The sequence below is a fragment of the Artibeus jamaicensis genome, unplaced genomic scaffold, assembly GCF_021234435.1.
Source record: "Artibeus jamaicensis isolate MK-2021 breed Jamaican fruit bat unplaced genomic scaffold, CSHL_Jam_final contig_519, whole genome shotgun sequence".
Taxonomy (NCBI): Eukaryota; Metazoa; Chordata; class Mammalia; order Chiroptera; family Phyllostomidae; genus Artibeus; species Artibeus jamaicensis.
This window is the reverse complement of record NW_026521871.1, coordinates 55360035-55378092: the sequence shown is the minus strand read 5'-3', so window position 1 is coordinate 55378092 and position 18058 is coordinate 55360035. Positions and strand designations below refer to the sequence as shown.

Below are 18058 nucleotides of genomic sequence, written 5' to 3'. Positions count from 1 at the left end.
GGTGGGGGACCAGAGCCCTTCTCCCCACGAGAGCCATCCCGCCCCTCACCGGACATCATGGGCCCATGTAGTGGCCTTCTGACCTCAGTCATGGGCTGGGCGAGGTGGCCGTGTGGCAAGGGTCAGACTCAGGGCCCGGCCCGGCCCAGACTCACTCCAACCTTGGGCAGGTCACTAACCATCCCCATACCTGGGGGTCCTCATCTGAGGAGGACATAGTAGGCACATCACAGCAGTGACAGGTACATACGATATGCTGCTGGCCTAAGGTGAGTGGTTCACAGTGACAGTCGTTGGTGACAGGACGTCAGTTCATTTAGCTCAATGGGAGGCCCCAGAGGGTCATCTTCAGGAGCCCTAAGACTTTCTGGAGGGACAGGATCCACAGAAGTGCAAAATAAGAACCTCAGCAGTCTAAGCACCTCCTCCAGGAAGCCTTCCCGGATATCCCAGGTTCCCACAGCCCTGAAACACCTCAGCGAGTCCAGCCCTGGTGGCTCCCCTGCCAGACCGTGAGCGGGGCAGGCTGGTGCTGCCACATCTCCACACACCAGCATGGCACAGCGCCAGGCGTGCTGCGTGACAGGATGTGGGCTGGATGGGCCGGCAGCCGTGCTCACAGGCACAGGAGCCTCATTGGAGGAGGCTGCAGGAACCAGCCCCAAATGACGGGCCAGGCTTGTGTGGACAGAAGGCGTGGAGAGCCCCGCAGGGAAGGAAAGGGGCTCAGGAAGCCAGAACAGGGACAGTGGTGGTGGGTCTGGGTGGGGAGAGGCGGGCAACAGGCCCTGAGCAAGCAGAGGTAAAGGTGCATGAGCGAGGCCCTCGGCCACTTTTGGCAGCTCCCCAGCCTCGACCTGTCTATTCTCTGTCCCCAGAGATTGGCTGATGCTGCAGAGAACTTCCAGAAAGCCCACCGCTGGCAGGACAACATCAAGGTAAGAATGGCAGTGCCTGCCCCGCGAGGGTGGGTGTGCTTGGGGGAGTCTGCCCAGGAGGGGCACAGGAGCTCTGTGGAACAGAGCAGGAACCCTCGGCCCTGGGGCACAGGGCGCAGATATGGACCTGTCGTCCACCACGGAGTTGCCATGGAGTCCCGGGGGGCAGGCAGGCCGCTCCCCAGAGCAGGTGTCGCCTTGGTGGTTAAGGAGGTGCCCAGACTCCTTGGGGAGCCCCCAGGGCCAAGAAGCCTCTTGACTACAGGAGCTCTCCAACTTGAATACCCTGACCTGAGAGAGACACTAACCCCTTCCCTGGGCTTCCTCAGGCCCCCAGGCTGGGATTGGGGACCAGGCTGTCACAGCCACAAAAGCCTCTCCTTCCACAGGGAGTGGGGGAGGGTGGGGGCGAAGCCGTGTTTGCCTGATGCTCACGGTGCCCCACCTTCAGTCCATCATTTTGCCTGTCTGTCTGTCCCACAGGTCACTTGGGCAGGGTGGAGCCGCTGTCACCCCCTTCACTGTGGTGTCAGGGCCCTGCCCCTCTCCAGCTGCCGGGCTGAAGGGCATTAGTCAGTGCTAATGGTGGGCCCACTGGCCAGCACGCCACCCGCCCGGCCTGCGCTGCTGCCGGGAGAACTGGCCTTGGCTGTGGGTGGGGACCGGCCACGCCAGGAGACAGGAGGACTTGCGGCCAGGGCAGGGATGGTGTTTTTGTCCCTCACAGGCACACCCCCCCATCACTGAAACCACGTCCTTCCCACTGACCTTCAGGAAGTGACAGATAAAGAGCCGTGTTCCTCCCCAGCACTCAGGAGGGGCACCTGGCCGGTGCCTCCGCCGTGTCACACTCAGGCCCCTCTCGAAGGTCGGGCCTCCCCTCAGGTGTGCGCTTACCTTCCCCACCCCCCAGGTGGTCCCAGTGCAGGCCGCCCGAGGCCAGTGCCCGGTGGGCTCCTCTGTCTGTCTGCCCCACTCATGGCCCCCCAAGGCCAGAAGCAACCGGGCTTGACTTAGTGCAGCCCATCACCCGTCCCATTGCCTGGCCGGGTGCCCTGTGGACAGAGTGACCAGGAACAGCTGGGAATCGGTCTTCTTACCTCTAAAGTGGGGAGGGTGGCACCGGGCAGCCCTGGCGACAGAGGAGACACTTGGCCAGACTGGAATCTCCTGCATGACCAGGGGGTTTGGTCCTCCCACTGTCAACCACACACAGTAGGTCTTCACATAGACCTCTGAGAAACAGTGGTGTGCCCATATTCACACATACACACCCTGTCAACACCACTGTGGGGACTTGGGGACCCCCAGAGTCTGCAGGGTCAGAGCTAGGACAAGAGAGGGAGGGGCGAGATCTCCGGGCATAAAGTCCCCTCCGGAGCTTCCCAGTGCCAGTCCCCGACCTCACACACCTGGCCATGGCAGGGGTCAGGAACCTGTAGTCACGGGCCTTGGACACCAGAGAAACCATGGCCCTGGTTGGCAGGCAGCACCGCCATGGTCCCTGCAGACAGGCAGATGGCGCTCGGGTGCCCCGAACATGTAGGGCAGGTGAAGAAGGCCCACCTGCCGGATGCCGTACCTGGCTGCAGCGTCTCACTGCGACGGCATTATCTGCCGCCTAAACCGCCACCAGGAAGGAACTGGACCAGGGCGTGGGTGGGGGAGGCAGGTGCAGCCATCGTCCCCGGGGTTTCAAGGCCAACACCAGGACCCGTAGGAGACAGAGCCCTGCCCTGGGGGGTCTGGCGGGAGGGGTGTGCTGCCTGTGAAGGCTGCGCCAGGCTGCAGGAGCCGGCTGGACAGGACAGGTGGCCTCCCCGGCCTGAGGTCGGCCCCAGCCATCAGACTGGCTGCCTGCCTCTCTGCCAAGCCGGCGACAGACGGCTCTCTCAGAAAACAGTCCTCTTGGCTGAGTCGAACTGGCAGTGAGCCAGGCTGGAAGGCCAGGCGTCCTCCCTGGGGCAGCCGGGCTGGGCACAGAAGCCTGGTGGGCAGGCCACGGTCAGGTCTGGCCAGGCCCCGTATCCACCCACCACGGCACCAAACTGTCACCCCCCATTATCACCCTGTTTCCCACCTGCCAACGCGCCTTCTGCCCTCTCTGGGGCTCAGCTCCAGCTGAGGAGAGACCGTGTCATCTTCATGAGACTCACCCCTCGTGCGTCATCAATGCACAGAAATGCACATAAGGGGTGTGAATTCACAGGGTTTGACCCCCCCACCCCAGCCCAGTTTGAGCAAAATGGCCCCTTGAATAGCAGCCAACAGAGGGTGGAGGGGGTGTGAGCAGTGTGGGTCCCAGACTGCTGGGACGTCCCTTTGACCCCACCCAGGGGTTCTGACACACTCATGCCCCTCCCGGGTCTGTGAGTTGCAGACACAAGGTGGGTCCCTACCTGTGGGGAACAGGGTCCCTCCCCCCTGAGGAGGCCCACCTCCTGCCCTGAAAGCAGCCTCAGAGGAGGCATCGCCCCGATTTCATAAGTGGGAACCCTGACCCCTGAGGTAGAGTCTTGAGGAGGCTGCAGTGAGGCTTTGAAAGGGCTTAAGAGGCACCCACCAGGGAGGTAAGGGGACACCTGGGACACATGGTCCCACTGGGGTCTGCACTCACTGCTTGGGATCCCAGAGGTCAAGTGCTTGGGTCAAGATCAGGGCCAGGACCCCTTGTCCTCCCCACAGTGGTGGACAGCGGGCCGTGTGCAGGCCCAGCAGGTCTGGAGGCCGGTCCAGGGACCTTCCCGCCTCCTACCCGACCCGAAAGGTCCCGTTGTGTCTGCTACACCCCGGCTCTGCAGCTGCCTTTACCGTTTGTGTTCACACGTGTGACCTTGCCTGCCACCACCCTCAGCCAAGGAAAGGGCATGAGCCGGCCCTCCTCACAGGCCAAGGTGGGGAAGGCAGGGGATCTGGGGAAGGGCCCTGGGGACAAGGGCGGCATACCGACTCCTGCGCCTCACCCGAGGTCTGCAGGGGACTGGATCCTCCTGTCTGGCATGTGCCCTCCGTGTCCCTGGTGCCACCAACATCTGATTCTGGGCTGAAGCCATGAATCCAGACAAAGGGAGCCATTGGGGCAGCTGGAGAGGTGCCCAAGTAAATGCCTGGGAGTGGGGGAGGGGGTCCCGGGGGCAAAGGTGCAGGCAGGACCCACCTCGATCTGTGAGGAGCCCAGGGACCCTGGGCATGACCGCCCACCAGCCGTGCCCTTTCCCGTCCTTGCAGAAGGTTCGCCTGAGAAGTCGGCGGGTGCAGCCCCCCAGCTAATCTGCAGTCCTCACCCTGCGCTGCCGGTTCTCACTGCTGAGGGGAAGAGCGGCAGAGCCGTGTTTATGCCCCTTTTAGATAACAAATCACATTTTCTTCTCGCCGGAGAGTGTGTTGAATTGATATTTTTCCCCTCGGTTTAATGGGTTTGTGTGTTCAGGAACGATCTTCATCAACCGAAACTCCTTATTGTGTTTGATGTAATGTCAGCTTTCATTAGGCACTTCAGTCTGGAGTGGGCTGGAAAGGCCAGGCACCCTGCAGCCTGGGCCCGCCCCGACCCAGGCCCACCTGGGCCCCAGGCTTCTGGAGCTGGTGGGCCGATGGGTGTGGGAGGGTTGGGGATGGGTTAGAAAGGCGGGCCGAACCAGGGTGTGAGCCTCTCTGCCGAAGTGTCCTCTTCCATGTGGAGGGGTCACAGTGCAGATGCCTCAGGTGACTGAAACTTTCGAGTGGCCCTGTCTTACACTCATCATAAGGTTGTGGTCCTGCCCATGATGTTGCCAGGCACGTATTCAGCGCTCAGAGCGCTTGTAGGTGCCCGCAGGTCCAGCCAGTGGCCTGCCTCACCTCCAGACCACTGGTGGGAAACACCCCGTGACTGTTGTCCACAACAAGCTCCCGTCTGACCACCTCAGATCCTGGGCAGTGACCATGGCCACGCCCATCCCCAAAGCATAAGGAGCCTGAGCTCAGAGAGGGAGCAGTGCCACCCTGAGGTCACACAGCACATGTAGCTCTGCCAGGCACAGGAGAGGGGTGACCACCATGGAGTTAGGGCAGGCTCTGTGCTTGCTGTTTAACTCACCGATCGTCACCCCCATTTTCAGACCACGAAGAGACAGGCTCCCAGTGAGCAGGGGGCTGCCAGGGCCATGCTACAGGTTTCACCGTTCGAAACGGGGTGGAGGAGCACCTGGGGAGGGTGACCGGCCAGTGGCCCTGTCCCATGTCCCTGCCCTGGTGCCCATCGGGGCAGGGGTGGGGTGGCTCCTCCTGAGCTGGTGGTGTTTGACGGCACCAGCTTCACCTTCTGGCGGCCTCTCTCAGCCATGCTCAGTCCTGATTAAAGATCATTAAACATGAAATTAGCCCGTTTGTGTTACGGGTCTCCCGGGTGGCCGGTGATTACGATGTGCAGATGGCCAAGAACCCAGGCGCCGGGCAGGCGGGCGGGTGGGGCGAGCGCAGGCAGCCGAGGGCAGGAGCTGGGCCTGGCTTTGTTTTCTCCCCCGCCTGTTGTGTAAACCTCCTTGCATTTCACAACAAATCACAGATAATTAATAAGTACATGCCCGTAATGAGCAGGCTTTTTAATAGGAGAAATTGGAAGATGCGGTGTCGAGTCATTATTCCACTGCAGCCCAGACTCGGCTCTGTTTTTCTGTCTTCCTCGCTCCCCCTGGTTGTGCCTCAGCCAGAGACTCGGCAGGCAGGCTGGCTCTGACTCTCTCCCCCCGCAGGGCAGCCGGGCAGGGACCCTGGGCTGGGATGGTGAGGGCCCAGGGACCGTCCCATTCTCTTGGGGGAAGGGTGTCCCAGCTTGACTCAGCCGGCCTCCCTGGACGGCAGCTCCGGGTGGAGGGGACTGGGGGGCTGCCCTAAGCCTTAGGGCTGGGGGTCCTGGCCACACCCCAGGGGCGCTTAAGCGGTGAGTGTTGAGGCCTCTCTCCCCACCCAGGAGGAAGACATCGTGTACTATGACGCCAAGGCTGACGCAGAGCTGGTGAGTGCTCCCGCCTGTGCTGGGGGAGGGGCAGCCGCCAGAGCCCCGCACCCTCTCTGGGCCCGCGGCTGCAGCTGGAAAATGAGTGCTGGGACCGACGTCCTTGGGATTCCGAGCTGGAGCCTGCAGGGCTGCGGTGGGTCAGGACCTCACCCTGTACCTGCCACAGCACACCCTGAGAGGCCAGGCCCCTCCAGGGCTGTGTCTGCAGCGCTGAGGGACACAGTTTCCCTGCACGGTGTGCACAGGCCTGGGCCCCGGCCCCCGGGGTCCTCCCACGGTTTAGTTCCTGCACCAGAACCGAGGGATGCCTGGTGCTTACAAGAACAGTTGGAGAGGGCTTCCTGGAGGTGGCAGGCAGGGCTGAGATACAGGATGCAGTACCATCCAGGTGTGTTTCAAGTCAATGCAAGTGCCCTTCTCTCTGGCGAGGAGACCAGCAGCTCAGCGTGCCTGGCCCTGAGCTCGGTCAGACTCGCTGCAGCTGCAGAGGCAGCCCAGGTCCTGGGCCTGTTCTTCAGATGACAGACAGCACTTGCAGGGGGAAGGGGGGACTACAGAGGAGACAAGAGTGTTGAGAGCAGGGCGCATGGAATAGATGGTGTTTGGTCACCTGTCCAGGCCCAAGTCCACCTGCCTGCCTTTGAGGCGAAAGCAGTTGAGCCCCACTGTCTCCTCTGAAAACAGGTGTCTCAGCAGCCCCATCTCTGGGGCCTCGCCCGTGCTGGCTGGTGCCACAGTCCCAGCATCCAGACCTTCTCCCCGAGGTCAACTGGCCTGAGCAGAGTCCTGCAGGGGGCAGGCATTGCCCAGTGACACCAGGAGGTGGGCAGGCAGGAAGGGACCCCTGCAGAGGGCCCATGGTGCCAGGCTGGCCTGGGCGAGCCCTGAGGAGGCCGGGCAGGCAGGGGAGAGGAGAGGTGGGTGGGCCAAAGCCGGTGTACTTCCCCCTCGGCTGAGCCTCCGTGGCTCCCTGAGAAATTGCTAAAATTAAAGCTGGAATCTGAAATTCAAATGAAGAGCGAACCTTTAATTAGACCCTGAATCTAACTCCTTACCCCCCCCCCCTCAGCAGCAGGCTGTAATTTTAGCAATCAGTGCATTAAATATAAACTGGGAGACCACCATACAAAGCCCCTGGGCGTGGGGGCAGGACTGAGCGCTCCTTGGCCCAGGGTGGTGCCCCGGCTGGAGCCTGGGCCCCTGCTGAGCACCCTGAACTCCCTGCTTCCAACAACCCCCCGTGTATCCAGGACCCCCCACCTGCCCCCAGACCCTTGGGCATCTGCTGGGGGGCTGACATCCCAAGGAGAGAGCCCCACCACAGTGGGGCTGGGCTGAGGCCAGGCAGCCCCAGCGCCCAGCCCAGCGTGGCCCTGGTGTAAATTCCACACGTACTCGTTTGCCGACTCCCCTGCATGTCGTGTTGTTTTGTTTTTTTAATCTTTGCCAGAGGTACAGTTAGAGATCTTTCTAGACCATTTACTTTTAAATTACCAGCCAGAAGGTGGGGGTAGGGGAAAGAGAAGGAAGGAAAAAGTTCGCCAGCTGATAGCTTATCAGAACGGAATCCAAATGTCACATTAGTTGGGAAAGTTGGGAGATTAAATTTTCCAGCGCCCTTCATCTGCCGCTGACATTTCGGGGGCTTTCTTCTCCCGAGCCTCCCCCTCCTTCTCGAAGAACGTGAGTGGCTCACGCCTCACAGGCAGCGGCTCTCTGCTCTGGCCTCCGCTGGGCAGCCGCCTGCCTGGCTCTCCGCAGCGGCCGGGAGCTTCCAAGGCTCCTCCTGGGGTGTGCAGAGGTGGCGGAGGGGCTCCGGTTGCACTGTGCGAAATCCACCGCTGAAGAGATGAAAGGGGTTTTGCTGCAGGCCCCTTAGAGCCGCCGCGTCCTCTCCAGCAAAGCCCCCGGACTGGGCGGCGCCATCGCCCTTTCCCCCCAGACCAGGCACAGCCTGGAGGCAAACACCTGGAGGCAGGAGCCACGGGAGGGTGCCCAGGACCCAGGGAGCGGTGGGGACTGCTGCTGTCACTGCTCCATCCATGGGGTAGAGGAAAGGAGCTGAGCCTGGTGCCCAGGGTGGTCACAGGGGTCTCCTGGGGCAGTGAGGGAGCATGTGGGTGGTTCAGCTGCTCAGGCAACTTCCTCCTGGGGCACAAAGCCCCCCAACCCTGCCCCTGCCCTGCCTGCCTTTTCCCTGTCTCCCCTTCACTCCCCCCCACATCTTCCCTCCCCGCTCTCGCACCTGCACCCCGTGCCTGCCCCCCTCCCGGCTGTGCGTCAACGCTGTCGTAGCAGACCCGCTCCTGCCAGCCTGTGGTGGTGGGTGGGGGCGAACTGCGCATGCTCAGCCTGCCCGGCCAGAGACGCAGTAATTGGCACCTGCCAGACGTCTGCAGCTCATTTTAGAAAGTCAACGGGGCCTCTGCCGGTCTCAGCGCTAAACCCCAGCCCTGCTCTCCCTAGGACGCCCCTCCACTCAGCCCCCAGAGCCAATCTGCTGCAGGGGGTGACGCCCCTCCCCCATATGGGGCCAGAGCCCTCTCCCTGCGTCCAGTGGGGCTCCTTGTAGGGCCCTTGGTGAAGGTGCAGGGGGGGTGCATCACAGGATTCCCTGGAAGGGCTGCCGAGCCCTCCCTCGCTGATTGCACACAGAATGTCCTGTAGGCAGAGGTCTGTAGCTCGCTCCTCACCTGCTCCGAGATTTGCCTTCCTCACTGATCATTAGTTTTCAAGGATTCGGGCAACGGGTCAGTTTGGTTTGGTTTTGAAATTGGGGTTCAGCAATTGTGGGGATGGCAGATGGGCTGAGCAGGGGCAGGTGGAAGTCAGAGGCCACCAGGTGAGGGGACCGCACCCCATGGCTGTCCCTCTCTGTCTCTGTCTGCAATCTGCAATCTTCTGATTCTAAGAAGCCCCCGCCGCCTAGACTCTGGCCTCTCGGCCCCACTCCGCCATCGCCAGCCCTTACGCTGCATGGTGGGGGCATCCCCTTCTGCAGGATGACCCTGAGATCGAGGATATGGAGAGGGGGTCCAAGGTCAGCACCCTGAGGCTGGACTTCGTGGAGGACTCCAACTTCAAGAACAAGGTCAACTACTCGTACACAGCAGTGCAGATCCCCACGGACATCTACAAAGGCTGTGAGTGCGGAGACCGGGAACGGCAGCCCCCGAGCACCGTGGGCCAGGGCCCATTGCCGGGCACTGCCAGGCCCCAGGTGCCGGCCAGTGCCACCCCCCTCAGCCCCCTCCACCCAAGGTCACACGTGCTCACCTCCAAGCATCGCTCACACACAGGCATTGAGCGACTCTCAGGCACAGGCTCACAGCAGGTACAAATCACTGAGCCTCTCACCCTGTGCACAGTCCCCTCCTGTGTGCACACGTGCCCACACGAACGCATGCACACCCCAAAGCTGCTCCCTCATCCGCCCTCGTGCCCTGCCCCCATGTAGGGAGGGTGGAGGAGCCACCACCTCAGATGGACCTGGGGACTGGGGGTCTGGGTGCAACTCCTCACACGGACCCTGTGACACTTCCCTCTTCCTCCTCGGCACGGGGTGCATGTGGGGAGGTTTGGGTAGAAGGCGGTTGAGATTCCAGGCCCCAGGGGGGGGCAGTATGGCACAGTGGGGAAACCAGGTTACTACAGCTAGAAGGACTTCAGTCAGTCGTGAGGAAGAACCTACTGAAGGTCTTAGGGGAGGAGGCCAAGGGTCAAACACTAGAAGGGGAGCTCTAGCAGCAGGATTTAAGGCTCTGGTGTCTCTTGCTTCCGACATAATTCTGGGGTCACCTCCAGGGTAGCCTCAGAATCCAGGGTGCCCACTGGATGGAGGGTTTTGGGACAAAGGTCCCAGAGCTTTTCGATAGTCTCCAGAATGCAGGGAATCCTCCAGGGTCCTCAGGGAGGCCTTCTGGGCAGCCCGAGGACGTGAGGGTGGGTGCTGGCCCCGCCCCCACGGGCCACCTGCCCGAGCCAGTGGAGGGGCGCTATCGCAGGCAGCACCCTAATTAAAACAGGAGCCACACTGCCCTCCCCAGTCACCCCTCGCTACCCACACAAATTACATTTTATATGTTTTTTATTTACTGTGTCACTTTTAATTAAATCTGTAATCGCCTGCCTGAGGGGGCATGGTCCCCGTTTCCCAGCTCAGCGTGATCTGAGAGTGAGCGTAGGGCCGGAGCGTCGGCACGAGTGTGTCTGGTGGTGAATGCATGTGTGCGCCGCGTACTCACAGACGCCTGCAGGGACAGACCCATCGGGCCCGCCGACGCCCCGCCCCGCCCCTCTGCCAGCAGCAGGGCGGGCTCCCAGGACAATCGGCTGCAAGCCCCTCACTATGCAGATGGGGAAACTGAGGCCCAGGGATGGGTGGGCCTTGCCAGGCCAACTCTCCCAGGACCAACAGCACTGTGTGAAGCATTTGCAAGTCTAACTTTTATTTTTTCATTAAAGAAAAAATAGAAATTGTTCAACTCATTAAGTTTCTAAATTAGGAACAGGACCATCGAATACTGTTCAACAGTCACAGCCAAAGCTAGAAATGTGTTCTGTTTTCACATTGCAGTCAGTTAAGGGAGGCTGCAGGGCAAGAGGGGGGCAGGGGCGGAGAGGAGAGTGCCCAGGACAGGGCGGTGGGCAGAGCCGGGGTGGGGGGGGGGCGGTGTCTCCAACTCACGGCGCTTTGCCTGCTCTGGAGCTTGGAGCACGGCCTCTGGAAGGCGTTGCCTGGTTTTCACGTGCTGAGGACCACTGGGTGCTAGGGTCCGGGCTGCACTGGGGAGAAAGGGGGTCGGAGCAACTGAGGAAGAGACCACCCCTAGGGAAGAGGTGAACACAGACCCTGGCTGGAGCAGGTGCCCAGCTCCCACTGGGGTTTTGTTTTCGTTTTGCCCTCACCCAAGGACACGCTCACCGATCTTGGAGAGAGGGGAAGAAGGGAGGGAGATGGGGGAAACAGCGATGTGAGAGAGGAACACGATCGTCCGCCTCTTGTACGCGTCCTGACTGGGGAATCGAACCCATGACCTTTCAGTTCACAGGACGACGCTCCAACCAAATGAGCCACCCGGCCAGGGCTCCTGCTGGGTTTCTTGAGTCCCGTGTGCAGAGATGGGTACAATGCACATGTGAGAGTGTGCACCACACACGAGTTGGCAGGTTTAGGGCCATCCTGAGTTGGGGAGCGGGGGCACTGCCCGGCCATCTGAGTCCCTGCCCTGGTGGAAGGGTCTGCAGGCTGGAGCTCACGCATCTGAGAGGAGCGTTGCTCCACGAGTGTGCAGAGGGGTGGGTCTGGCCGTGGGCAGCCACGGAGGGGGAAAGGGAGGGCAGTCACCAGGGTGACTGGCTGGAGGGGCTGGGACAGCAGGACCCGTTGGGGTGCAGGGTGGTGTGCAGGTGTGAACCTGTGCATCTGGGTGCCCCTGGAGGCAGTCGGGCTGCCGGGCAGGTAGGGTGGGGATGAGGGGACCACATACTGGCTGAAATCACGGCCGTTAGCGGCGGGTACACCTGTTGGGGGGGCGAGCTGTGCATGTGTGTGTGCGTGTGCTCCTGCGTGACCGGGTTGGAGCGGGACCAAGGCACGGACCCTGTCCCTCCAAGAACCCGCACCCCCGCCTGCTCCTGGCCCCAGTTGATTAATCATGGAGCTGAGTGGCTTCCAGCTTATCAGGTACCTTAATAGCTGAATAATTCCAGCCCCATCATCGAGCCCTTAATTGCTTTCTTGTGGCTGCAGCCCCAAGTGCATGCTGAGTGGGTGAGCTCCCAGGGGGCCAGCCGCCAGCTCCAGGCAGCGTGCTGGATCAGCATCCCAACTTATGACTCCCTGCCACCGGAGTGGCCCCTCTCCAGGGGCTACCAGTGACAGCTGCCCTTCCTAGCTGGGCACAGGTCACAGCTGCCCTCCCTGCTAGGGTCTGGCTGAAGGGTAGGCTGAACCGTTTCTTCAGTGACTTGGGAGGGGGTGAGGACCGGGAGGGCTTCCTGGAGGAGCTGGTGCAGTCCCAGTGGAGCCCTGGGCAATGAGGGAGAGCCTGGACAGGAAGGATAAGAGCAGGTGAAGCTTTCCAAGTGGGAGGCACGTGCAGGGTGTCATGGTGGCAAGGAGGATCAGCAGGGACAGCCCGGGCGCCTCCCACCCCAGCCCCTGCTTCCCCCACAGCCACCGTCATCCTCAACGAGCTCAACTGGACAGAGGCCCTGGAGAACGTGTTCACCGAGAACCGCAGGCAGGACCCCACGCTCCTGTGGCAGGTCTTTGGCAGCGCCACAGGAGTCACGCGCTACTACCCGGGTGGGTGCCCGCCTGGCTGGCCCACCGCGCAGCCCCACACCAGCCTCCACCTCCCTGCTCACTCTGGGGGCAGGTAGGGTGGACGGTCACCCAACAGGGGTGACCTCCTGCAAGTCTCGCCAGACCCTCTCACCTCCTTTCCCCCTACAGCCACCCCATGGCGAGCCCCCAAGAAAATCGACCTGTACGACGTCCGAAGGAGACCCTGGTGAGCGAGCGAGGAGGAGCGGGGCAGGGTCGCCCCCTCGACTCCCCATGTCTCCCACCTGCCCCCCCGCCCCCAATCTCCAGGCCTCTGAGCAGGGCCCAGCCAGCTCTATCCAATTTTCATTTCACACATCGTTGCCACTGGAAAATGGATCCCATCACCCAGGCGGGCCTCCCAGCGTCTCTGCCCCCGTCCAGGACGGAGGGGTGGGGCCAGCGGAGGTTCCCAAGGGTGGAGGTGTCCTCTGTGGGCCTGGCGTGCCCCCACCCCCTGTCCGAGCCCTCCCTTCGCTGTGCCTCTCCTGCAGGAGCCTGTGCCCTTCTCCCTCCCCACACACGGCCGGGACCTGCCCTCTGGGCCTCACCCTGGGCTGGGGAGCACGACAGGCCACTGAGACCAGTGCCCGTAGCTCTGGCCCCCTCTCTGGATCACCTGCTCAGAGAGGGTCGTTTATGTGCTGGGGGACCTGGTCACTCATGTCATGGACAGGGACTGTTTTATAAAACAGTGTCCTCAGTGCCTAGGACCCTGTGTGGCCCATGCAGGGGATGCTGGATGGAAACATGTGGAATCCCTGTGTGGGTGAAGGAAGGAGGGGCCCACGAGGTCCCCGTGGGGCTGGCCCTGACTGGAGCCTCTCCTGGGCAGGTATATACAGGGGGCCTCATCGCCCAAGGACATGGTCATCATCGTGGACGTGTGAGTGGGCCATGGTGGCAGGTGGGGTGGGGCAGGGCTAGGGGCTAGCATCTGCTGCCTAGGGACACCTTGGGAATGGCAGGAGAGCACCGGAGGCCTACCTGGTGCCTCGTGACCTCCGCAGGAGCGGCAGCGTGAGCGGCCTGACCCTGAAGCTGATGAAGACGTCCGTCTGCGAGATGCTGGACACGCTCTCGGACGACGACTATGTGAACGTGGCCTCGGTGAGTGTGCAGGCGGCAGGTGGGCCCGGAGTGGGCCACCCCCACCCGCCGCCCCCCCGTCACCGCCCCCGCCGCCCCTGCAGTTCAACGAGAAGGCGCAGCCCGTGTCGTGCTTCACACACCTGGTGCAGGCCAACGTGCGCAACAAGAAGGTGTTCAAGGAGGCCGTGCAGGGCATGGTGGCCAAGGGCACCACGGGCTACAAGGCCGGCTTCGAGTACGCCTTCGACCAGCTGCAGAATGTGAGCCCGTGGGTGGGTGAGCGGGCGGCCAGGGGCGGGCAGGCCCAGGCCTGGTGAAACTGGGGATGTCCAGAGGAATGGCCTTGTTAGTACCAGAGGGCACCCTCCGCTGAGTGTGTGGGCGGGGGGGGGGGGCAGTCAGGCCCGTGGGGGGTGGGATACCCATCCCTGGCCCAGGAGGGGCTGGAGCCGCCTGACCCTCCCCCACCCACCGCCCAGTCCAACATCACCCGCGCCAACTGCAACAAGATGATCATGATGTTCACGGATGGCGGCGAGGACCGCGTGCAGGACGTCTTCGAGAAGTACAACTGGCCCAACCGCACGGTGAGGCTCAGCCTGGGGGGCAATGGTGGTGGGTGGGAAGGGTGTCACGCGGGGCCGGGCTGTGCCGCCACAGCCACGGCAGTGACCCCAGGCCCCACACAGGTGCGCGTGTTCACGTTCTCCGTGGGGCAGCACAACTACGACGTCACACCCCTGCAGTGGATGGCCTGCGCCAACAAAGGTGCCTTACCCAGACACCACTGCCACGGGGCCCGCCTGCCGTGTCCGGCTGTCCATCAGGCTGGCTGTCCACCTGTCCTTCCCTAGGCCCAGCTGCTTGTTCATCCACTGTCTGTTCATCTTTCCGTATGTGGGACTGTCTGTCTGTCTGTCTCTCTGTCTGGCTGACCAACTTGTCCATCTGACTGGGTACCTTTTCGCCCATCTGTCTGAATGTCCCTTGTCCCTGTGTCTCCCGGCGTGTCTGCTCCTGTGTCTGTTTGCTGCCCGTCTCTCTGCCCAAGCATTCGGGCTGGTCCCCTGGGTGGCCTCTGAGTGTCACTGCCAGCCTAGAAAGAGATGCTTCAGGCCCCCACCCCTCTCTTGCCCCCAGCTCAGCTTCCCCCCACCCCTGCATTCACGGGAACACTCAGGGGATTCAGGGGGACTGACACCAAAAAGAGGGAGCCCAAGGGACAAGTCAGAGCTGCAAACACACCCCAGGGTTCAGGCCCGCTGAGCCCTGGGTCCTGAGCATCACCCAGGCCTGCCTCTGCCTCACCTTCCCTCACAGGTTACTATTTTGAGATCCCTTCCATTGGTGCCATCCGCATCAACACGCAGGTGAGACTGTGGGGGGCCCTCTCCTCCCAGCCCTTTACTTCTAGGGGGTCAGGGCCTGTGATGAGCTGCTGTGGGGTGAGAGCGCCCCCTGGTGGTGTGATGTCACATGGGGAAGCAGAACAGGAAAGGGACAGTGGGAGGGACAGACTCAGGACCCCTGCCTACCCTGCCCTCCCCAGGAATATCTAGACGTACTCGGCAGGCCCATGGTGCTGGCGGGCAAGGAAGCCAAGCAGGTGCAATGGACCAACGTGTATGAGGATGCGCTGGTAAAGCCCTGGGCAAGGAAGGGGTGGGGCTGGCAAGCTTTCCCCACGGATGTGCCCACAGGGTCATGCCCCTTGAGGACACCATGATGGGGGTAATCCCAATAAAGGAGCAAGAAAGGTGGCTTGCTAAGGTGCTGGTAGATCTACGGGATATGATTTCTCTCCTTCCCTTCCCCTCTAAAGATAAATAAATAAAATCTTTAAAAAAAAAAAAAAGAAAGGTGGCTTGCATCTGAACCCCTGCTCTGAGCACTTGGAGGGGGGCAGGGTGGGCCACAGAGACCAACCGATCCTCCCCCTTTCCCTTCAGGGGCTGGGGTTGGTGGTGACAGGGACACTCCCAGTGTTCAACCTGACGCAGGATGGTCCTGGGGAAAAGAAGGTGAGCCCCCCACTGGGGCAGAGAGAGGCATGCCGGGAGGCCAGCGTACCCAGAACAGCCTGGGGTGGAGGAGGGGCAGGCAGTTCTGCCTATCGCACATGGCGGGGATGGGAGCTCTTGTGAGAACAGCTGGAGGCCTTGGGTGTGGGGGTGGGACTGAGCCCATCGAGACCCCTGCCTCCACCCCCAGAACCAGCTGATCCTGGGCGTGATGGGCATCGATGTGGCTCTGAACGACATCAAGAGGCTGACTCCCAACTACACGGTGAGTGTCCACCTGCACGTCCACCCTGCCCTGCCTCCTGTGGGGACACAGCCAGGCTCCACAGAGAAGACTGATGGCCACTAGAACACCCCTGTGGAGACCTCAGAGATCAGGCAGTCAGGGAAGGCTCCCGGAGGAGGTGACCTTGGGCCTAGAGCCGGGGTCAGCCCTCTGGCAGTAAGGGGCCAGACTGTGACTGTCAGAGGCCCCGCCAGCCTAAATCCCCAGCTGGATGGGCCAAACAACCGCAGACAAAACAGACAAATGTGCGTCGCTGTGTTCCCACAGCTTTGTTTGTGGATCCTGAAATTTGCATTTCAGATGATTTTTACATGTCATGAAATACAATTGTCCTTTTGCTCTCTTTCAAGCATTTAAAAATGTGAAAGCCATTCTTAGCCGACACTTGTATGACTAACAGGCGGTGGGCTGGGGGAAGCCGCAGGCTGTTTGGGACGCCCCCTGGACCATCGCCTGGCAGGAGTGTCCTGGGTAAATAGGAGAGGAAGGCTACCTTAGAGGGAATTCTCAGGACAAAGATCGGAAGTGGGAGACAGAATCATGAGACAGGGAGGGGGTGAGAGCAGAGTGGCAGTTCCAGGACCTGTGCAAAGGGCGTTTGAGTCTTGGTTGTGAAAGGGGTGGGGGGTGGGGGGATGTGACTGCGGTCTTCAACCTGAGCCACCCAAAGGCCACCCGAGTTCCTGGGCTCCACCTGTGCTGAGAAAACTGCTGAGAGGTAAGGGTGGGTCCCGGGTCCCACTTAGTCCTCCTCTTCCGGCTGGAAGGGATGCCCAGGCCTCTGGGATTCCAGGGTCCACTCCTCCCTGGTGCTCTGCTGAGATGGGGACCCGGAGGAGGGGGGAGGGGAGCCCTCTGCCGACAGCCCTTAGACCTTAGACCTGGGGCCGGGTGAGAAGTGCAGACTGGCAGGTGAATGGTGGTGCCCGGAGCCGGGCAGCCTAGGCCAAGGCTGCCACGGGAGGGACACCAGCCTGCTGGGCTCGGCTTGAGAAGCAGGCTGGAGCCCCACGTGGGTGCCTGGCCCAGGCAGGCAGACGGACCCCTCCTGGGCATGGAAGGCAAGATGAGGAGCCTGGGGGTCCTCTGCCCAGCCCTCCGGGCTCTGAGACCCCAATCTATACCCCCAGCTTGGAGCCAACGGCTACGTATTTGCCATTGACTTGAACGGCTACGTGTTGCTGCACCCCAACCTCAAGCCCCAGGTGAGCCATGAGAGGGGCCTGGAGGGGGCTGGACCCTGTGGGGTGGGGACCCCTGACTCCTTGCCCTTCCTCTCGCAGAGCAACTTCCGGGAGCCCGTGACCCTGGACTTCCTGGATGCAGAGCTAGAGGATGAGAACAAGGAGGAGGTGAGGAAGGACGGGAGGGGGTGGGATGCCCCACGCAGAGGAGGGTGGGGCAGCACCCTCACGTCTCTGGCTCTTCCAGATCCGCCGGAGCATGATTGATGGCAACAGGGGCCACAAGCAGATCAGAACATTGGTCAGGTCCTTGGACGAGGTGAGAAGGTGGTGGAGGAGGGACAGGGTCAGGGTGGACATCGTCGTCCCCATGACCCCATCCCGCCTGGTGCCCAAGTGCCTGACCCAGCCTCTTCTCCCAGAGGTACATAGATGAAGTGACACGGAACTACACCTGGGTGCCTATAAGGAACACCAACTACAGGTGAGTGAGGCCGACGCTGGGCAGGAGGGAGGGGCAGGGTGCCCCCCAGGCCAGCTGCCTCCTCCCTCCCCGACACCTGTGCCGAAGCACCCGGGGACACTTGCCCCCAGGGCTGCCGACATCTCACCCAATGATGCTCAGTTCCCGAGGGCCTCTTGCTAACCCCTCAGGAACAAGTGCCACGTCCCGGGAGCACAGGACGGAGAGAAGACGGTGCACCTGACGCATCCCTCCTGCCTGGGTTGTGTCCCTGGGTGTCTGTACCCAGGGTGTCCCCCTCAGCACATTCACAGGCCTGCTCTGGACAGGCATCACAGGCTGATGCAGGTCCCAGGCAGGTCAGGTCCCGGCAGCGCCAGTGTCTGGTTCACACCCCAGCAGCAGCCCAGGTCCCCCCTCGCCATATTAGCCCAAGGCCTGCTTTCGGCCGGCTCTCACACGGCCTGAACCTCTGGGGGCAGCATCCCCACTCACACAGCAGCGCCGCCCAGCCTGGCTCGCTGACGGTGTTCTGCCCGTTGTGAGTTTGCTGCTGGCCAAATGGAGAAGGCTGGCCAGGCAGTCGCTGTGCTGGGGGAGGCTGCTGGGTGTGAGGGGTGAGGTGATTTGCTTCGGGGCTGCAAGTTCTCAGGCATCCAGGAGAATTTGGGGAGTGGAGGGCCCAGGCCCCCAGGCCATGCACCTCCCACCAGCAAAAGATGTCCCTGGTGGTCAGGGGAGGGG

General features: G+C 61.9%; 1 protein-coding gene across 8 annotated transcripts in view; it reads left to right on the top strand.

Annotated features, from left to right (window-relative positions):
- Nucleotides 1-18058, top strand: part of CACNA2D2 (calcium voltage-gated channel auxiliary subunit alpha2delta 2) — a 119938-nt gene that overhangs the window by 91287 nt on the left and 10593 nt on the right. For 4 of the 8 annotated variants that reach the window (XM_037128601.2, XM_037128600.2, XM_053669521.1 and 1 more), the window contains exons 4-21: nucleotides 879-938; nucleotides 5890-5934; nucleotides 8939-9080; nucleotides 12116-12247; nucleotides 12398-12455; nucleotides 13104-13154; nucleotides 13279-13378; nucleotides 13462-13620; nucleotides 13840-13947; nucleotides 14050-14128; nucleotides 14681-14730; nucleotides 14910-14999; nucleotides 15310-15381; nucleotides 15572-15646; nucleotides 16798-16872; nucleotides 16951-17019; nucleotides 17099-17170; nucleotides 17274-17335. In XM_037128601.2, the coding sequence (XP_036984496.2) occupies nucleotides 879-938; nucleotides 5890-5934; nucleotides 8939-9080; nucleotides 12116-12247; nucleotides 12398-12455; nucleotides 13104-13154; nucleotides 13279-13378; nucleotides 13462-13620; nucleotides 13840-13947; nucleotides 14050-14128; nucleotides 14681-14730; nucleotides 14910-14999; nucleotides 15310-15381; nucleotides 15572-15646; nucleotides 16798-16872; nucleotides 16951-17019; nucleotides 17099-17170; nucleotides 17274-17335 (1499 nt within the window). Of the gene's footprint in view, nucleotides 1-878; nucleotides 939-5889; nucleotides 5935-8938; nucleotides 9081-12115; nucleotides 12248-12397; nucleotides 12456-13103; nucleotides 13155-13278; nucleotides 13379-13461; nucleotides 13621-13839; nucleotides 13948-14049; nucleotides 14129-14680; nucleotides 14731-14909; nucleotides 15000-15309; nucleotides 15382-15571; nucleotides 15647-16797; nucleotides 17020-17098; nucleotides 17171-17273; nucleotides 17336-18058 lie in introns of all 8 variants that reach the window. The other 4 variants (XM_053669519.1, XM_053669518.1, XM_053669517.1 and 1 more) reach the window with 2 other exon arrangements.